Below are 22611 nucleotides of genomic sequence, written 5' to 3' on the forward strand. Positions count from 1 at the left end.
TGAGGGAAATGGTGATATTGTGTATGTGGAAAAAGTTTTAAATCTTTGAGTTCATCTCATACAAAATGGGAGCAAAACCAAAAGTGTTGCGTTTATATTTTTGTTGAGTGTATGTTTGGGCAGTTTTGCCTATTTCTCTTTGCAGCACCTCTCAAGTTCCATCTGGCGTGTCGGTGCGTAGCCATTTTTAGCTTTCTCCAGAGATCTTTATGTTGGAGTCCCTCGGTCTTGTCTGAGTTGCCTCCAGCTGGTACAAAACGCTGCTGCCCGTTTTTTAACAAACGTACGTAGGCGTCAGCACATCAGCCCAGTCCTTTCTTCATTGCATTGGCTTCCAGTTTCTTTTAGAGTTGATTTTAAAATTTTGCTTTTTGTTTTTAAAGCCCTCAATGGCCTTGCCCCTCTGTACTTGTCCGAGCTCCTGAAGGTTCAGAGCTCGACCAGAGCCTTGAGGTCCTCAGATCAGCTCCTGCTGGACGTCCTCGAGTGAAATATAAACACTGGGGTGATCAGGCTTTTTCAGTCGCGGGGCCCAGACTCTGGAACAAACTGCCCCCCGACATGCACACTATCACTGACTTTGGCCTCTTTAAATCTAGGCTTAAAACTCATCTTTTCAGACTGGCTTTCAACACATAGTAGCACAGTGACACTTTACCTGAATGTATTTTCCTCTTTTAGTTGTGTGCAGTTATGTAGTTTTAATTGTCTTATACATTTTAAATTGCTTTTGTTTTATTGTGAAGCACTTTGGTCACCTTCGGTGTTGTAAAGGGCTCTATAAATAAACGATTGATTGAGTGATTGACTGAGTGATTGATAGATGTTCAATTGGATTCAGGTCTGGGCTCTGACTGGGCCACTCAAGGACATTCACAGATTTGTTCTGAAGCCACTCCTTTGATAGCTTGGCTGTGTGCTTAGGGTCATTGACCAGCTGAAACATGAACCGTCACCCTAGTCTGAGGTCAAAAGCGCTCTGGAGCAGGTTTTCATCTAAGATGTCTCTGTACATTGCTGCATTCATCTTTCCCTCAATCCTGATATAAACGAGGGACCACTGTAATAGAAACCAGCAACCAGCTGCTTATCAAAATATAACAAGTAGAACCAGTACATGTGAAGCAATATACCAGGAGCACATCTACACCTTGAACAAGTTGGATCAACATCTGTATATCTGCATGCCAACTTAACTTTGGACAAGTGTACATAATGAACAATTGTAAACTGAATGAGTGCATGTCGAGCACAGATCGATGTAGTGTGAACCTGGCCAAGGATAGAATCCCACAATTCATTTGTAATAATAAGATTGAGATCTTGCTCCCATTTGGATTTAATAACAGCTTCAGAGGGACTCTGAAGGTCTGACAAATAGTTGTATAAGGTTGAGATTATACCCCTAGAAGTTGGCTTGAACATCAACAGATCATCGATGGGATTGTCTGGAGGTTTGTGAGGAAAATGTGCAGTCATAGTTTGCACACAGTGTCTGACCTGTAAAAAATTAAAGAAATGAGTAGAGGGAATGCCAAATTTGGTACACAGTTGAGAAAAGCTACCAAACTGTCCATCTAAATATAAATCAGTAAAACATTTTAAACCCTTTCTGTGCCAAATGTGAAAAGTATGATCTGTCATTGAAGGAACAAATAAGTGATTCACAGCAATTGGACTTTGAAGTGAGAAAGACTGGAGACCAAAACATTTACTAAATGAGACCAAATTCTGATAGATTGGTGCACTACTCTATTATTACTAGGTAAAGACAAAGCAAGAGGAAGTGATGAACCTAAAGTTGCAGGCAAAGAAATCCGATTGTCTGCATGAGACTCCATGAGGACCCAGATAGGTGGTGTTGGTTCCAAGTAAGTGTTTCCAGTACAACATACACTTAATATTTGTAGCCCAATAATAATGTTGAAAGTTAGGCAGAGTCATACCTCCCATCCTCTTAAGTTTCTGAAGAAGAGCCTTTCTCAGTCTTAGATGTTTGCCATTCCAAATAAATGAAATAATTAAAGAATCCAGAGAGGAATCAGAATGGGAAGACACTGAAACAAGTATACAATTTTGGAAGTAGCATAATTTTGACAGAATGAATTCTGTCAATTAAAGATAAAGATAATGGGGGGCATTTAGACAGTATTTATTTGCAATGATCAAGTAGGGGGAGAAAATTGTTATTAAACAAATTATTAAATTGCTTAGTGACACATAATCCAAGATAACTGAAACGATCAGTAACTAGGGACATTTTCAAGACCCTTGTCTGGACTCCTGTCATTAATAACAAATAATTCACTTTTCTTCATATTAATTTTGTACCCAGAAAGCTTGCTGAAACCATCCAGTATATTAAGTACAGCAGGTAAGGAAGTGAAAGGATTGGAAAGGAACAACAAAAGATCATTGGCATAAAGCGAAACCCTGTGCTCAATGCCCCCCCAATGCCTTGTAAGCCCCCACTGCCATGAACTGCAATTGCTAGCGGTTCGATTGCTAGGGCGAAAAGCAAATGACTTAAAGGACAGCCCTGCCTTGTCCCACGGTAAAGCCTAAAATAGAGTAGCGACAATTAGTTAAAACTGAAGCCAATGGACTAGTATAAAGAAGTTTAATCCAGGAACAAAATAAAGGGAAAAAACCAAACCTTTCTAAAGTAAAAACAAATAATTCCAGTCAACCCTATCAAATGCTTTTTCAGCATTCATAGCAATGAGACATTCACGTATCTTGTGGTTAAGAGCGTAAATTATGTTAAATTGTCATCTTATGTTAAAGAAAGAATGCCGATTCTTAATAAAGCTGGTTTGATCAGGTGATATTATGGAAGGAAGACTTTTTTCTAACCTACAAGCCAGTAGTTTTGACAGAATTTTAAAGTCAGTGTTCAACAAAGATATAGGCCTGTAAGAAGCACAATCAGCTGGATCCTTATCTTTTTTAAGCAACACAGAGATACATGCCTGTTAACACGAGACTGACTCTTTGAAAACTTGGCAAAGAAAAGAGGCAAGGTCGTCCGAAATTTTTTTGAAAAAATCAGCGGAAAACCCATCAGGGCCTAGACATTTTCCTGACTGCATAGATGATACTGCCAACTGAATTTCCTCTTTTGTGATGGGAGCTTTAAGAGCTTGTCTAAGTTCTGGGGAAAGCAAAGGCAAGTTAACAGTCAAAGAAATCATGTAAATCCTTTAAATTTACTGTAGATTCTGATGTGTATAGTTTGGAGCAAAATGACCTGAATGTGTCGTTAATCACCTTCTGGTCTGATGTCACCTCTCCATTGTTTGTACTAATCCCAGTTATCATTCGCTTCACCCTAATACCATGCAATTGATTAGCCAGGAGCTTACCAGTCTTTCCCCCATGTTCATAAAACTTGTTCTTATTCCTAATCAAACAGCCTTCAACTTGGCAAGTGGAAAGTAAACTGAGTTTGGTTTGTAAGCTCAAGCATTCTTTGTATAGAGCAGGTGATGGTGACTGAGCATACTGCCTGTCAATACTCAAAATTTGATCTGAGATAGCTCTCTGTTCCTGCATTGCAGACCATCTTTTAAATGCTGCCAATGAAATAATTTCGCCTCTCAGAAACACCTTCATAGACTCCCATACAGAGTTGTCAGGCATACCAGGTGTTCTATTTTCCTTCAGAAAAATTTGGATTTTGGAAGAAATGTTAGTTACAAATTGTTCTTCTGTGAGCAATAATGGGTCTAGTCTCCAGTGCTTTCTCAGTCACAGCCCTCAAACATTTTCAGTACAAGGGGGGCATGATCAGAAAGGGTAATACTTTCATAGCTGCAAGAACTAACACTATTAATCAATAAATTGTCAATTAAAAAATAATCTATTCTGGTATACGTATGGTGTACATGAGTAAACAAAGTAATCTCTGCCGGTAGGATCTGTGAGGCTGTAATCCTCAAGGAAAGATTTCACATACAGTAGGTTGCAGATTTGTTAAGAGAAGCAGGTTTGGAGGATGACTGGTCCAATACCACATCCATATACAAATTAAAGTCACCTCCAAGAATTAAAAGTCCCTGCGGCTGCTCCCTTGTTTGCACTCGGGGTCGCCACAGCAAATCCAAAGTGGATCTGCATGTTGCATGTTGGTGGATCTGCATCTGCACAGGTTTTACGCCGGATGCCCTTCCTGACTCCACATTACATGGAGAAATGTGGCAGGGGTGGGATTTGAACCCGGAACCTTCTGCACTGAAACCAAGCGCATTAACCACTTGGCCCCTTGTTGCCTCCAAGAATTAAAGAAAGGGTATTTAAATCCAGGAGCTGCGAAAACAGGTTATGAAGGAATTGCACGTCATCAAAATTAGGAGCATAAAGATTAGCCAAAGTCACAAGCTTATTGCAAAGTTTGCCAGACATTATTACAAACAGACCGTTTTTGTCTGATACAACAGTAGAAGGGAACAAATGGAATATTTTTAACAAGAATAGCTGTACCGCTGGTCTTCGCTTTAAAATTTGAATGAAAAACCTGACCTGACCAGCATTTTGCCAAGCGTGAGTGGTCTGAATCCTGCAAATGAGTTTCTTGCAAAAATACTACCCCAGGCTTAAATTGCTTTAGACGTGACAAAACTCTTTTTCGTTTTATTGGATGGTTCAGCCCCTTCACATTCCAACTAACCAGGGTGAGATTACTCTTCATTCAGCAAATATAATCTGCATAATACATTGTGCAGCCCAAGGAGAGAGAGAAGTGGGGGGCACAGAAGCACAAAAAAAAAAAAACAACAAAAACAAAACACACACACAGCACACGTCACATCACCCCAACAGGTTGCATAGAAAAGCAACCGCTTCATGTTCAATTCTATTTTTATACCCATAATGTACTCCCAAACTACTGGCTTCAGTGATCCTGCCAATTAAAATAAAAATAAATAAAAATTAAAAAATTAATTCACCCTAAAACTAGAATGGCAGACCGGTGAACAAAATATAACATTTGTTTTTATCTTAAACTGAACATTGGCGGGGGGGGGGACACCCAACACAGTATTATGACAGTGCAACTTACACTTTAATGTAAATCAAATGCATCACCTAGCTCAGTCAGTCCTGTGATAATGGTGGATGATTATGAGCAATCTGACCAGCAAGAACCGCCACATTAAATTGGAGGATGAGGATTTCCCTCCGCTGTTTGGATGAAACGGGTGGCCTAAGAGACGGACACCAGCCACCGATTTTTACCATCCGGAAGAGTGATCCGAAGCCTGGCGGGGAAGAGAAAAGGATGGAAACCTCTCCTGTACAGTTCGGCCATGACCTCCTTGTAGTCAGCTTGCTGCTTCTGAACATTGGCTTTGTAGTCCTCATAAAGCTGGAGTTTGTGTTCACGGTACTCCAAAGTCCCACGACATCTCCTCGCCTCTCTCATCACTAAAGCTGGGCTTACACTGTGCGAGTTTTGGCCCTTTTTCAGCCTCGTGTGAGAATTTTTTGGATCGCACCGAGTTTCAGCTTAATCGCACGTCCTGCATCGTGTAGTATGCATGGAGTAACAAGCTGCGTTTAACCTCTCACGACCACCTCTTGATCGGCCATCATATGATCGGATGAAAATCAAACCTTTTTGATATTTTGGTCGGCCCTCGTGAGGGTATCACGCTGCTGAAGCAGCGCTATAAGTGTCTCACACTGTGCATGTGCAAACTCATGTAAAGTCTTTTTAACTTTGTCTCCCATCGAGAGCTTTTGTAAAAATAAAAATGTAAATAGTTTGGGAAAAAAAAAAGATAAAAGAAAAGCTTCTGTTTACATTTTGCTTCTGGAAACACGAGTCCGTGTGGTTTCTGAATGTACAATGTGAGTAGTCAGATCGCATCAGAGCATTATAGTGTGAGAACATAAATCGTGCACTCTGAACTTTTACACCCTGTGGTTTTTCGTACAGTTTGAGCTGGAGCCACGTACAATGATTGAAAATATTGTACATTGTCTGCCCAGCTTAAGCATTTGTTTTAAAAGCGGTGAAAGTGGATGATTAGCGCGGATTTTCATCCGGTTTTGGCCTAAGGCTGCGATGGGCTCTATCCAGCTTGGGGGATAATACTAATACCTTTTCTAATCAACTTTTAATTTTATTACATTAATATTTCATTTATTCGTACTTGTTATGTTAGAATCATTCTTAGATATTACTTTTAACACATTAATACTTCATTTGATCATACTTTGTCATTTTAGAATCATCTTAGACATATTCCATCGTCTTCACCACTGAGTTCATTCCGTGGGCCTCCCCATCTGCAATGGAGAAGTCCGGTATGACCTCACTTACTCCGGGAAAGTACCAAACACTGTCCAGTTTAATCCAACAGCATGTATATTAATCCAATGGCACGTACTATATTCCAAGATGAAAACAAGCTGAAAGCAAGCTTAAAGTCATCTTTCCTGACAGCCGAAAACTTCCACAAGTAGCTGAGAGAAAAACCTGGTTGGCGGTGACCCACCAGACGAACGTTCTATCTTCTGCTTCTTCCCACTAGATCAGAAAGTTTAGTTTTTAAGTTTGTTCTCCTCCTGTAGTGGTTTGCACGTAGTTTTGAGGGCCACTAAGCGCTGGCTAACATCCTCCGCATTAGCCTCGAGATCCCCGATGTGTATTCCGTGGTTCACATCGGCTTGAATCTTATCCAGCTTGCCATTAATCTCCTCAGATGAAGCCTTAAAATCAGCACCTATGGCTGTTCTGTGCTGTTCAAACAAGGCAACAAGCGCCAGGTTGAGACCGACACTAGCATCATTGGCTAAACTAGCAACAGCGCAATTTTCTGATGCTGAATCTTTCTCGGTCTGTTTTCTTGTGTTGGACATGTTGCAAGCATAAAACGATCACCACACTTATCAGTCCTAAAACATAGCTATTAAATAGAAAAGTGACAATTTACAAGTAAAACTGAAAAGAATGTGGCAGGAGCCAGCAGACGATGTGTCTACTCCATTGCCGGAAACCGGAAGTCATCTCATTGGGACCTTCAAAGCAGCAGAAATATTTCTGTACCCTTCCCCAGATTTGTGCCTCAAGACAATCTTGTCTGTCTACAGACAATTCCTTTGCCTTCATGCTTGGTTTGTGCTCTGACATGCACTGTCAACTGTGGGACCTTATATGTAGACAGGTGTGTCCCTTTCCAAATCCTGTCCAATCAACTGACTTTACACCACGTGGGCTTCAATTAAGCTGTAGAAACATCTCAAGGAGACAGCCTGGTGGCTTAGTGGTTAGCATTATTGCCTCACAGTGAGACGGTCCTGGGTTGGATTCCCACCTGTGGCCTTTCTGTGTGGAGTTGGCATGTTCTCCCCGTGTTTGCGTGGGTTCTCTCTGGGTGGTCTGGCTTCCTCCCACATCCAAAGACACATGGGCTAGGTGGATTGGAAGCTTTAAATTGTCCGTAGGTGTGCATGCGGGTGTGAATGTGTTTGTGTGACCCTGCAACAGACTGGCGTCTTGTCCAGGGTGTTCCCCACCTTGCGCTCTATGACTACTGGGTTAGGCTCCAGCCCCCCCAACCCTTAATTGGACTAGGTGGTTGAAGATGAGTGAGAGAGAAACATCTCAAGGATGATTGGTGGAAACAGAAGGCACCTGAGCTCAGTTTTGAGCTTCATGACAAAGGCTGTGAATACGTATGTACATGTGATTTTTTTTAGTTTGCCATTTTAATAAATTAGCAAAAAACTAGGTTGTCAAATTGGGGTACTGTGTGTAAAATTTGGAGGAAAAAGATTTTCATCCATTTTGGAATACAGCTGTAACATAAAGAAATGTGGAAAAATTGAAGCACTAAGAATACTTTCCGGATGGACTGTACTTCTCATATGTCTGTCATAGAATAATAAGCTCATGGCACACTGCACTTCAGCATCATTTGTAAATAAATGTGCTAATGGCACACACTGATTAATGTAAAATCATGTTGGCCTTTTATTTAACGGCTTCAATACACTGCTTTGGTGAAGTACTCGTTTTCAGCAGTGGCTGCTTTTTAAATGTCACATTCCATTTCCTCTTATGCATAAATGGCAAACACACCCAAACTCAAGTGTTTTTTTTTTTTTGCCAAAGTAATCTACTTAAAATACATCCAGCCAATTTTCATGTTAACCTTGCACAATGATGTTTCTCTTTTCTATGCACTGAGAGTACAGTCTGAATGCCTTTCATTCTATAAGTTTCCACATAATGTTGTTGATTGTGAGGGAAAGGAGATGGAAAATGAGAGACTCGGAAAGACAATCTTGCTCACTAATGGCCTGCAAAGTTATCAGTTGCGGCTTAGTGAAGCTTAAAGCGTCTTCATTGGGATGTAATAGCTGGCAAAGTTGTCTTCCATTCACTCCAGCTAATTCTTCCTTTAGGGCTTCCTCTCACAATCACAGAAAGCAGCAGAAATAGACTTATAAAGCATAACACAATGATGAAGGAAAAATGAAAACTGCAATCAGGCACCACATGAAAAGCAATTTAAGCGGTAACCAAAACGCCATCAGAACTGTAGCGCTGGATGATGTTAGAGGGTGTTATGAACAGGCTTGTGTGATTTAAGCGAGCTGCAGAACGGATCACTGCTGCCTCATTCTGTCCTCCTCTAAAGCTCTTTTGTATAATTATTGAAGTCATAAACATGGCAGCAGGGTAGCTCTTATTCACTCCAGCGTGATCACTAACCATTCTTATTTCACACCACTGGAACATGCATGCAAAATTTCCTGTTTGATATCAACAGAGTGCCAGCCTCCATTTCAAAGAAGAAATATTCAAAGCCCCGGGATATAAATCTAAATCTTTTTATTTATCTTAACTCGAGCTGCTGATTTTCCTCTCGCTGTTCCTGCTGGAAATGTGCTGTAAACCTGGAACATTAGCTCTTCTTTGTTGGTGTGGTTTCTTCTACTTTTGTCATTTAAAAATCTGCATTTTTTTTCCCAACAAACCAACCTGCTATTTCAACACAGGAAGTGTATTCTTTTTAGTTGTACTTGTCTATTAACTGTGACAGTTAATCAATCATTTGACTAACCCTAATTATCAGAAAGCATTTTAAGACTAATAGTGAAGCATTAAGAAATGGCAGAAGAAAATATTGTGGAAATGAGCTCATTGTCTGCTCTAGTATTGTTTGTAAACCTTTATGGTCTGTATCGTGTAGCACTGCTAAGATATAGTTTACAGGTCATTAGTATGCTAATTTCAGCACTGAGCTCATCTAAATATCAGATGATGTGAGTACAACATCTGGCATTTTGAAGATGCTCAGTATCTATGCATGGACACACAGACAGATGTGAACATGCCAGTATATTGTTTCGCATACTATACTCACAGTAATTCAATTTTGTCACTGTGGGAGGGGACATAGTCCTGGATAAAGGTGGCAGGACTACTACATGTAAATTGGGTCAGAATCAGGTTTAGCATTTCATCATACTGCACAGCATCAGCTTTTTCAAATGCAGAAAGTGGGTGACAGAAGAATGGAGCAGGTGTTCCCAGCCTGTGGTTCAGTAGACAGGGACCGTAGATCCATAAATTTGTGGAAAAATACAGAAAGTGTTTCATATCATGTGACCTTTAAAAATTCCTTGAAATGATGAGAGTTCCTGCTAACCACTTGTAAAGGTTAAGAGAATCTTAATGAGCCTTGAAATGTAGGACATGAATTTTCCTGAATTGTCTGTTTGGTTTCCATGTTGTCTATATATATATATATATATATATATATTTACTGTTACCAGGAAACAAAGTTCAGGAATGGTCTGTTGTGCTAGTGAGTAATTATTTTCATTTAGTATTGCAGCACTTGCAGCCAGCCACTCTTTGTAGAGCTAAACACCTTGCTCTATATGCAGCAGTTTAAACATTGAAGTGAAAAACACAATGTTTCTTCGGTAGTGATTTCTTTTTTTTTTTTTTTTTTTTTTTTTTTACTGGAAAAAAGGCCTGTAAACAATTAATTTTATGTGGAGCATATAAACAAACATCATGACCTCGAGCTGCAGCAGCTGCTGAATATAAAATAAGTCAGTCATAATACAGCTATCCTATATCAAATAATCCCAGCCTCCAAACTTAACCTCACTCCTGTCTCACCTCAGTTTCTATCACGTCCCAACATACTGGTAAACTGCTGCCATGCATTCTACATAGCCCAACACTAACCTTGCCAACAGGCTCCGATGGTCAGCTGGGTATCAATCTTGGAAGAGTGAACTGGCCAATCGTCTGTTACCAGGTAGGGTTCGTAGGTGACACCGTCCACAAATAATGTCACTGCTGGGAATTCCACGTTGATCACATAATAGTGCCATTCTTTGTCACAGATCTATAAGGTGGAGAGAAAAGTAGCAGGTCAGTAACCTGTTTTTTTTTCCCATGTGTCCACTCGCTAGTCAGGTCCATAAATATTTGGACAATGACAACATCTATATATTAAAAGCGAAGTGGCCTCTGTGTATAACTAAGATCACTGAGAAACTGGGGAGCGCTGACATTTGCCGTTTGGTATGTTTATGTATTTTGGCTCAGATGAATGCCAAGGAGAAGGAAAAGGGTGGTCTTCAACTGGGAACCTTTCACATGGGGAAATAAGTGCATTTAGCCACCACCACAATAGCGTTGAAATGACAAAAACAAAACAAACAAAAATCAATTTGTGCTTGTAATGTAAACTGTTAACTTTAATTCAAGGGGTTTACCAAAATATCACATTAACCATTTAGGATTTATGGACACAGTCACTATTTTCATAGACCATGAGTAATTCCAAAAAAAAAATAATTTTTTTAATAGCAACCATCACATTTATAGCGAGATTTCTTTAGACAGTTCACAGAATGGACACTTGAACAGCATGCTTGGAGGACACAAATGAGGGAAGTCATCAAGACACGGTATATATATATATATATAAAATTTGCATCAGTTTTTACCAAAATTGTAGCAACTTTAACTTTTGACCCCTGTACAAAATGAAATTGACCTTTGTCACCCCATTGTTGCAACTTTTACCATAACACCATAACACTGAGTCGTACATAGTCCAAACTATAACCTTTTGTAATCTTTATGATCACACAAATATGGTATATTTTTCAATATGATTGGAGCATTTTTAAATTTTTACTCCTGTGTAATTCATGAATTGGCCCCTACCTGGTTGCCTAGTAAAAAATTCATGTGTCCAGTCTGTTTTTTCAAAAGAGTAATGTCTAAGGAGTACTTATACTGAATTTAGTGCTTGTATCACCTTTTGCAGGATTCCTCTGTAAATATTCTATCTGTTGCATTAATAAGAGTGTGTGAGCCCAGAGGTTAGTGAACAACCCTTGCTGCAAGTATTCAATAAAGATCTTTCAACTTACTCATTCTGTCTAGTGTGATCACTGACTCTTATTTAAAAATTATTCTGACAGTTGCAGCACGAGTTATACAACTTCACAGTAGAGAAGGCTTTTCATCCAAAAAAAAAGATAAAAACTAGAACAGAGTCCAGTGTACCTTCTGGCAAACTGTTGCTATGGGCTCTGAAAATGGAGCCACTATCCACACAAACTGCTGTAATTTCAAAATGGCTAATGCGATATTTTTCTTTAACTCCTTGAAGTAAAGCTGAAAATCGACATGACAAGGACATCTTGATTGTCTGATTTCAATTCTAACAGAGACAAAAATGGTCACCAGCCAAATACTTATAATACTGTTTGTAAATACAAAATATAATGCAATGCTAAAATACCCTCAGCCGTATGAGCATAAAAATACGAAACAGAATGTGACCTTTTGACCTCTCAAAATAGATCAAGGTTAGCCATCTTTGAACTTGTCCAAGGTCTGTGTTCCAAGAATGTTCCCTATGAATTTGAATACTCTGGCAGTAATACTAGGACTGGACTTATGCTGAGCACAGACAGACAGACGGGCGGATGGATGGACTGATGCTAAAAGCCTTCGCAATATACCCCAAGGCCATATTTTGGCCTTGAGTAAAAATTGTGCATCCACAAAAACAGAATATTTTCAAAATTCTATTTCTCTAACCCATACATATAATTTCTGTGGGTTGTATTTAGGGCGATAAAGATGTTTACACCACTGATACAACCAAACCAAAGTTGCTCATTTGAACATTCCTCACTTTTATACCACCAATAAATGAGATGAAACAAATGCATTTCATCATCTATGGATCATTTATTCCCTGTCATCAGATGGCTAATGAGCTTTATATCTAAAGAGGTGCTCATTAAATGTAGCTGAGTGACTAACAGGGCTACTGAGGAGCTACGTGTCACGCCTTTCATCACAAGCATTCGTTCATTATTGATGGACCTTGTAAAGAAGAAAGTCTTTTCTGTTTTCTGCTCGGCTCTCACAATAATATTTCTAAAGAGATGGGTTACTTTCGATTAATGTTTATACATTAATGCTGTCAACTTGTTTACTCTGGCGAAACAGTTTGTCCACCTGATGTTTCAAACACTTTCAGTCATATACTCTAGTTTTTAAGAACTAAAATGCTAACATCTTAGAGTAAGTGGCTCTGTTGGATAGGAGCTGAACTGTACAGGCCAGGGTTCAGTTCCAGGTCTGAGCATCATGCTGCCTGTGTCCTTGGACAGTCCACTTATTGTAATCTACGTTGTCCCAGTCCACCCACCTGTAAATGGGAACCAGCCCTGGCTACAGAAGTAACATATGACAGACAGGCATCCCAGGGGGAGAAGTAGAGTCTCACCTGTTTCATGCTTCCATACCCGGGGATAAGCATTGGTCCCATGGACATCGGGGACTGTATAAGACTTACTACTTCATTTGAGAGCCAATTCTAGAAACACTTTACAATGATGTCACACAGCACTGACATAATCACAGCAGTGACAACAAGGGTGGGTCAGTGGCTGTTCTTTACCTGTTCCCACACATTTTTGGCCCATCCAGCCAAGGTCTCAAACCAAAAGCCACAAGGCTAAACTACACATTTGGTGTATTAGTTACAACAAGCAACAGTGGACTTGGTGGCTACCGGGCCCAGGCTTTGGAAATAAAGAAACATGCTCATTAGAAGCAACATGTAATCACAGTGGCTTAGTGGTTAGCACTGATGCCTCACAGCAAGAAGGTCGTGACATCACTTTCCACCCTTTCCATGTGGAGTTTGCATGTTCTCTCTTCACTTGACAGCCAGCTTGGGGTGGGGGAGAAACTACTTTTGTAAATGACACACTTGTGACATTCTCATGTTGTGGGTCACCTGTGCAGCTGGGTTTTTCAGACAGGCACATTTTTCTCCTGTGGGCTGTTCTTGAACATTACTCATGCACTTTCTTCCATGGATGAATAACAAAATACCAAAATAAATACCAAAACCATAAAAACCCAAAAAATAAATAAACCAAAAAAACAAAAACCGTAATTTGGGGAGAAAGGTACAAAACTGCTTTATGATTCCAATGGCATACAGAAATCATGGTTTAAATCTGTACAAGCATTAAAAAATATACCCAGTTGTTAACACTGACAACATGTTTTAGTTTAAGTCACATTCTGGATGTGGATCTACACCTGACTAGACAGGCAGAATGAATAGCCACTTTCATTTAGTCACAGACTGTCTGACTGCCTGCAGAGGTGAGTACAAGGTCTCCGCAATTATCTACGGTGTACTGTTTGTGTAGGTGCTCATCTTCACAACGGCATGTAACATCCCCAAAGCAGTGATTACATGATGTTTACAAAACCACAGCCACCTAAAAACCCAACAGTAGCCCAATACACAGAGAAAAATAAATGCTAGATATTAACCTAAGAATGAGAGAAAATTGTTTCGAGTGTGAAAGAAAATTTATTCAGTTGCCAACTGAATGATTAGCATCTGTGAATAAATTTTCTCCCTTTTCCTCCTGTACTATCACGTTGTCCCCATCACAAAAAACATGGAGAGTAACACTTTTGCTACTTTATTCTGCAGAACAGAAATTTTTTTTTTTCCGATTTCTCACCCATGGAATACCTCATTTCAGATGTGAGAATTTCAAGTTCAATATAGTGTTGGGGTTTAGGCTTTGCTTTTCCCTTTCCCTTTCCTTCTGTGTCTTGTCATTTTCCCTCTCTGGTGTGTCATGTTTGTATAAATTTCTGTTTTTATTCTGGCCTGCCCATCTGATCCTCGGTTGCTGCTGTGTCTGCCCACCTGCAACCAATCTGCAATCAAGCCTCTGCAGGATTTAACTATGGCTCAGTCATCCAGGCGCTGCCAGATCTTTCAGTCTCCATTGTGGTACTGAGGTCTAGGTCTCATCTCTGAAGAGTTTATTTTTGGTATTGTCTTCCTGAAACTTCTGCCTACCTGTTGTCTCTGTGCTTCAGATATGCCACATATGATCCACCCATAATCGAATCCTCTGCTTGCCCTGCCCAGCTCTTCCTTTCTTCTGCTTTCAGACCACTCCAGTCAACCCTGTCCGAAAATAAACTGTAAAAAAGCTGTTCTGTTTACAGGTTGAATTTGCACTTTGAGCCCCATTTGTCAGCTCCTGGGTCAATCCTAACATAAAAGCCCTCAGGCCCATTGGGATCCACGCTTATCTCTGGATTCCTTAGAGTAATAGCCCAGTCACACGGCACTTAACAAAGGGCAACGAAGACCAAACGAAACAAGACATCTGGACTTTCGTTGACTTTCGCTGGCATCGTTTAACCTTCGCACAGCTTCGTTCCTGCAGCTGGTGCTTCATCAGAATTTTTAAACTTTGAAATTTGAACGTATGCCCCTGAAAACCTCAATTTGTCCATATTTCGTTTTGCTGTCATTCTTGATGTTTTTTTTTAATTGTTTGCTTAGTTTTTGTAATGTTAGTGTTTAGTTTGATTTTGTTCGACCAGCTGAATGTTTTCACACAGTACAGAAGCCATTTCTAAGCGCTGCTGCCGCTGCATTCATGTACCGTCGGAAATTACAGGGCAAACTCAGCCTGTTTGCTTGTTTTTTTTTTTTTAATCTGGGTGGGGGGGGGGGGGGGGTGAACTTCACTGGGCTTAGGCACCATATATAGGCCAGAATTAATCTTTTGTGTGGATACAATTATTTTGTCACAGGCAACTGCTGAATTTGAAACAACAAAAAGTTGTGTAATTTCCAACAGTACTTGAACACAGTGGCAACACAGCAGCTCCTGCGTGCGCTTATTTTTTATTAAATATAACAATATGAGTGTAGGAATGACAATCCAGCCCTTATGTACATGTGGCAACAGGTAGATAATTCAGATGATTATATAAGAGCTGTTCTAGAAGGCAGAATTCACATTGTGGATCAGTGGCAGCTGGTGGAAATAACCGCACACAGGGAGTCAATGTGCGTTCACACGGACTGATCAATTTACTGCTCTGATATATTCAATCATCTTTACAGTTAGTTATTCCCCCCTTTTGACAGTTTTCTGTTATAAATCAATATATATGGCTTAGTGATGTAATACAGTGATAGAGCAGCACCACGGCACACAAGAGTTTTGTTTTTTTTTTAAATTGGAGCAAGACGTAGCGCGCGGCTTGTCGTCAGACAGAGAGGGTTCTGATGATGAAGGCTATGAGCCCTCTACTGTTCTGGATGAGGAACCAGAGCAGGTGGGTCCACCGACGTGCGCACAGATCTCCTGGAATGCAGAGATGCAGACACACACTGCTCCAGCAGTGGCTCCAGGCGTATTTCTTTTTAAAGCGTCAAGATCGTTAGCTTCGGTTTCATTTTGTTTTTTCGTTCCTTTGTGCTCTTGGTTCGCAGGCTGTTTGTTGATAAAGTTCATTCGCCCACCTTTTCTCAATGAACTGTGACTTTACTTTTTCCCTTCATTCAGGAATCATCGTATGCTGTGTGACTGGGCCATAAAGTGGAGGAGAACCTGCAACTCCACGCTGATGGGACACCAATATGATCAGACGTTACTTCCACAGCCAAAGCCAATAGTACCATTTACAGCTGGGTGGACTGAAACAATTCAGATGACATGTGTTGTCCAAGGACACAGACAGCCCAACTCCTTATCCACTGATCTACCAGCTGTACTTTTCACAGGGTTTGCGTGTATTGGGGGGGGGGGGATTAATTTCAATGGAATGTGTTATTCAGATATTGCCAAGCCTTATCAACATGTACAATTTTTATTATTTGTTGCTTCATGTTATTTAAACATGATCATGTTTATTTGGTTTGTTCCATCATTTTAGTTAATCTCTTGACACCCTGAGTCCAAATATTGGGACATAAGTTTTGTTTTCTCACCCCCACGAAAAAAAACAACAAAAAAGTGCTTTCATTTTACACTTTTGTCTTAAAATACGGTTAAAATATGACCACGTCTTACTAATTTGTCTCAGCTTGATTTTTTTCCAGAATTTTCTTGAGAGATAAAATACATCTGCAGCTGCTGTTAAGAAAAGAGACTGACTGTATTTTATGTTGGCAATGATTACAGAGAAACCCTCAAAAGCCTTGAAATACAAGGAATCATAAAGAAACACTTAAATTAAAAAGAGAGCCAGAAAAAAATGATGGATAGTATGCCTAAATACATAGCACAACACACATACTTTTCCCTTTAGCGTTCTCCAAAAGTCTCTGTGCACGAAAACTATAACACTTTCTTTTGGCAAAGGTGACCTGTGTAGTGACATTTGGGAAATAAATAATTAGGAAGAGCTAAATTAATAACACATGGCCACATCAAAATACTAACAAGTGTAATCCTAATTAAGTAATTGACTGAATAAGGACAGAATATAATAGCAAAGGACTGCTATAGTTTTTGTGACAAAATGCAAAATGACAAAATACTGCTTTTGTTATTAAATGGACATTATCATGGTAAAGCATTTACCTCTGAATAGTAAGCTGATAATTCTCCATTTCACATAGGCCTACAGCTAAAGATATTTTTTAAATGATCTCTATTCTAGCACACAGGAGGCTTTTGTCTCTCTAATAATCGCCCTAAACACAACACTGGCAGCAGCTGTCGTCACTGACTTTTCGTACCTTTCCTAAACAAGATTTATTGAAATATGATGTACCATCAGCTCTCGGCTCCATTCAGTTCAATGCTCCACCTGACGAGTGAATAAATTGTTGGGTGTTGCCAGACTGGGCGGTTTTGAATTTTACGCTGCACTGCTTTATGATGCACTTGTCTTAGCAATCAGGACAGTTAAAATACTGAAAAAAAATATAGTGGCAGCTTTTGAACAGCTTTTGGACTCAACCATCAGTTGCAACCTGGCAGCACTGAGTGACTGTGGGCGACAGATAACTGAGAAATCAACTGTCGACATTTACTATCATATCAGCAAGATTAAACATTTAACACCTTTTACTGCACTTTCTGACTGGGAAGGAACTCACATGGAAAATATAAAAACAATTCTTTAAAAAAAATTGCAGTGATTGAAAAAGGTCACATGACTGCGGTCGAGTTCCAAGAAACCCTTGTGCTCGACACTTTTACCAAACTCTCGGGCTCAGCCACTCTGGATGATATGAAAGGAAAATCTGTTTAAGGGTGATTCTTAGACTACGGGCACTTATGTCCTTGGATCATATTGTATGAAAAACAGAAAAAAGGGGAAATTTCACACTTTTATAGTTATCTTTACAATGAAAGTGTTAAGAAATTTGTTCTAGTAGTCTATGATGACTTTTTCACCTTTTTTCAGCATCATTATATGCAAATATTGCTGTTTTGTGCTTGTCCCACACCCAGATTTTTGATCTTCAATGATAAAAAAGAATGGTAAAGAAACGTTTTTTCTAATGTTTTAAAATCTCTGAATAAAATATCAGTAAAATAATCAAAACATAATTGGGGTATTCAATGTCATACAACTGTTGTGATTTTTTTTAAACAAAATGTAGTTGTCCCACACTATTGCCGTAATTTCCACCACAACACTGTAATGTCCCTTTAAACAGTTTGTATGAAAGATTGTTTGGGTAGTTTCTATGGAGATAAACAGTGACATCAGAACACATGTATATAGCACCAAATCACAACAGTTGCCCCAAGGCGCTTTATATTGTAAGGCAATGGTGTGGCAGAAATTACATTTACAAGGCCAATAGTGCCCGTAGTTAAAGAATCACCCTTAAACATTATAAAAACTAAAATAATAAAATGCATGCAGTGTATGCCATTATCTAACAGAATATATATGGTCTATGACTGACAGACACACACACCCAAATTAAAAGCACTCAGTAAAATAAGAAGCATAAAACAGAGTGTGGAATAAAACATATATACAGCTGAAATGTAGACAGTCCCACAGCAACTGCCTGATATGCAGCAGATGCACACGTTAAGTTACAAAAACAAACAAATCAATAAGAAAAACGAGAGAAAACACAAATTCACCAGTTACAGGATTGTATTTGTTATTGATATCAGACATTACGTCTGTCATAATATGGCACAACACCCAACAATTGACGCCATTTCCAGATTGCGTGATGCATTAATGGTTCCAGTGAGCTCTAACTCACTGGAATAAACTGGTGCTGCAGTGAGAAAGACGGTTTCGATTAAAAAACTAACCCATACGCAATATAATGAAGCATTTTTACAATCTAGACTCAATAAGCAGCTTTTTCTCCTTTGTTACTTGAACAATAAGACCTTGTCCACATGGACAGATACAATATTTTTCTTTGTTCTTTTCAAAAGCTGTTCTGTAACCATGGCTATTTCAAGAAATAGCTGTGTGCACTTAAAACCGCTGAAAATAGCTGTTTACTGTCATTGTACAACAAAATCAGAGAAAGTATCTCCCCTCCAGTACAAGAATAAGATACTTCTAGAACAGAATGAATAAAAAAATGGAATAAAATAAGAAATATATAAATATATAAACCATGTCAGTGGAATTATATATATATACACAAACATGTCAGTGAAAGACATGACAATGGTAGGTATAAATATTGCACTTGGTTAGACTTTGGATTTTGAACCTGTGGGGGGTCACACGTGCGTTCAAGAGTTTGAAAGCCCACGGGTAATCAGTAGGTGATTTGTCCAGAACCTGTGGCTTCGAAATCTTTTGCCAGAGCGTAGGAGGCAGAAGAGACTCTGGCCTGGATGCAACTCATCTGAGCAGGTTTCCTCTGCTCTGCGGAGGCCATGGGAGGAGCCAATGTCTTCCAGGGAGGACAGGGAGTAGCCAATGATGTTCTGGGCCACTTTAATCACTTGCTGCAGTGCTCTCCTGTCCCCAGCTGTACAGCTTGCAAACCACATTTTGATGCAGTATGAGAAGACCTGTTCTACTGTGGTTCGGTAGAAGGTCCTCAGCAGGCCGGCCTCCAGATGGCACTTCAACAGTCTTAAAAATTGCAAATGCTGTGTGGCCTTTTTGACCACTGCCGACATGTTGGTGGACCATGTCAGGTCATCAGAAAGGTGCACACCCAGGAACCTGAAGGAGGAGGCCCTCTCCATGCAGGAGCCGCTGATCTGAAGTGGGGCGTGGTTTCCTCCCTCCCTCCAGAAGTCTATGACTATCTCCTTGGTTTTGATGGTGTTCAGTATGAGGTTGTTTGTGGAACACCATGCCACCATGTATGCTGTTTCATCTCCTCCTGTGACTAGGTCCACCACTGTTGTGTTGTCAGCAAAACTGACAACGATGTTTGAATGGTGGGAGGGGATGCAGTCATATCTATATAGGGCATACAGGAAGAAGCTCAGCACACAGCCTTGGGGGGGGCTGTGCTTAGGGTGGAGGAACTGAGGGGCACCACCTTTACCGCTTGTGGATGCTTGGTCAGGAAATCCTTTGTCCAGTCACAGGTAAAAGATCAAAAGTCCAGGTCAATCAGCTTTTTGATAAACAGGTCCAGCAGGATGGTATTAAAAGCCGGGCTGTAATCCACGAAAAGCATCCTGAGATAGGTCCCAGGTTTCCCCCAAGTGGCTCAGAGCGATGTGCAGGGCAGTGGTGATGGTATCAGCTGATGACCTGTTTGCCCGATAAACAAACTGGTGTGGGTCCAAAGGTAGGACTTGAGGTACTGGAGGCCCAAACGCTTGAAGCACTTCATGACTTCAGAGGTTAGTGCCACTGTCCTGAAGTCATTAAAGCAGGTAATGACTGACTTCTTGGGGACAGGAATAATGGTAGCAATATTTAGGCAGACTGGAACAGTAGCCAGATCGAGGGAGGTGTTAAAAAGAACCTTGTCACGACTGCTGACAGCTGGTCTGCACAGGGCTTTAGCACTGTTCTCAGTACCCTATCTGGCCTTGTTGCTTTGCGTGGGATTACAGCCTTCACTACTCTCCTCACCTGATGTTCCTCTAGTGAGATTGGGTTAGCACTGAGGGTATAACGGGTCAGAGGAGCTGAGCAGGTTCTTTTTGCCTTGAACCAGGTGTAGAATAGATTAAGGTCCTCTATCAGCAAGGCATACTTTTTTGTCTTGGTGGCATCCACGCTGATGATGTATGCTAGGCCTGTATGTGTGACTGTAGCGCTCCCAAAAAAACTAAGAAGAAAATGTGGAGCATGTGCATAAAGCTTATGCACTGTATACAAACTAGTGCAAGAAACTAATCGAAACAAGTTACAATGTAGCAGCAGAAGTGAGAACATTACAAAGCGGCACAATGAGTAACTATGAAGTATTTTAATCTGACCTGGTGGGTCTTTTCAGCCATCATCACAGCCTGCCAAAAATGATCCACATTGCTGTGTGACTGCCTACCACATCCACGCCATTGTTTTAGAAGATGACGTCTGGAAATGCTTTAATTCCTTATTGTGGAAATTGCTTGTGAATAGATGCAGGGTGGAGGTGTTTTTTAAAGAAGTCCCTCAGTGATTATTTTTCCTCTTGATTTTTTGCCATCAATGCTAGCAGATGAGCTGGGAGTATCCCCGCTGCCAGGCTACGACTGGAGAACGACAGACAAGCAGTCGGCTCCAACAAGAAGAAAAATAACTTATTTCAAAAGATAAACCTTTTGAATGCAATAGTTTATTAGTGTAAAAAAAGTCCCTTTATTCATGCCTGTCAGGGCGGGTGCTGGTTTGATGCAAGAAGTAGTAGGAGACCAATGCAGACTCACAGGCATGGTTGGTTTAGATGAATAATTGGCTTTATCTTGAAACCAGGCATTAGGTACGGTACACTGGTAGTCAGACATGGAAGCGGAGGTATCAGACATGGTATAGGCTGGGACGTGGTCCATAAACCAGGCCGGGGTCATTCACACGGCGTCGAGAAATATAGCAGGCAAAGCAAAGGCAGAGTCAAAATACAAGCAGAGTTCAGGATACGGCAAGGCGGAGATCGGAGCACAAAAGCAACGTCAAAACACACAAGAGCAAACTGGGCAAGAACGTGAGGTCAGAAAGTGTACAAAGTCAATAATCAGGCCGTGAGCTGTGGAACTGTGAGGGTTTTAAAGAGGAGCAAACTAATCAGGTTGATGTGGAGCAGGTGTGTGGAAGGAGGTGCGGTTTAGTGAACAAAGAAGAGGGCTGATGGCGCGCCATGCTCCTAGCGGCGATCGACAGGCTGAAATGACCAGATCATTTCCAAACTGAACGCTGTGTTGATCCGGGACGTTGTCTGACTACTACAGAAATGGCAGAAGACGTGGACATACCACTTTTTCTGCACATTCCACTGTTACAGGAGTTTTTGTCATGGAAAGACGTGCGGAGGAATTCGCGCGTCGGGACGGAGCCGCATGGCGCAGAACAAAATGCAACGCAGTGATGAAGCCTCACAGGACATGTTGTGGCATGTCCAGCTTGTCCACAATTTCTTGGATAATCACATGACTGAAAAGCCACGGAAAGCCGTCTGAATCTTCCGAATGGTGCAAGAGCTGGGCATGTCAGGGCATGTCCTGTGAGACCAACACGGAGGTGCTTTTGTCCCGCGCCATTAGCGGCTCCATGGCAAATTCCTCCGCTCCTCTTTCCATGACAAAAATTCCTGTAACAGTGGAATGTGCAGAAAACGTGGTATGTCCACCTCTTCTGCCATTTCTGTAGTAGTCAGACAACGTCCCGGATCAACACAGCGTTCAGTTTGGAAATGATCTGGTCATTTCAGCCTGTTGATGGCTGCTCGGAGCGCGGCGCGCCCTCAGCTGCTGTGAGCCGTCTTTAATCCGGTTGTAATGCTCCTTAATCTGTGTGATCCCCATAAGATCTTCACCGAAAGCCATCTGAATTTTCCAAATGGTTTCCACCTGGCTGTCTCTCACAGTTTCTGAAAAAATTTTGATGCAGTAAAGCGGCAGTCGCTCAGCCAATTTCCTGACAATGAAATCCGTCGAGGAGGCTGGACCACTCCTCCCACAAGGCGTGCTCACAGGCGAATGACGCAACCGACAGGCGTGAAAAAACTCACGCATGCGCACGAAGAATCAAGCTTGGCTGATGCAAGCACACATGATTCAAATCCATATAGTTTTTGCAAAAAATAAAAAGGTCGGATTCTTTTCTAACAGACCTCGTATAACACGATTTAAGTCAACTAGCGCACAAAG

The 22611-nt window shown here is 40.8% G+C and overlaps 1 protein-coding gene across 1 annotated transcript in view; it reads right to left on the bottom strand.

Annotated features, from left to right (window-relative positions):
- Window positions 1-22611, bottom strand: part of LOC117521133 (calsyntenin-2-like) — a 604232-nt gene that overhangs the window by 30897 nt on the left and 550724 nt on the right. Inside the window, exon 10 of the mRNA XM_034182465.1 lies at window positions 10217-10379. Coding sequence (XP_034038356.1) covers window positions 10217-10379 — 163 coding nt within the window. The remainder of the gene's footprint in view (window positions 1-10216; window positions 10380-22611) is intronic.

This window comes from Thalassophryne amazonica, chromosome 12 (genome assembly GCF_902500255.1).
Source record: "Thalassophryne amazonica chromosome 12, fThaAma1.1, whole genome shotgun sequence".
Classification (NCBI taxonomy): Eukaryota; Metazoa; Chordata; class Actinopteri; order Batrachoidiformes; family Batrachoididae; genus Thalassophryne; species Thalassophryne amazonica.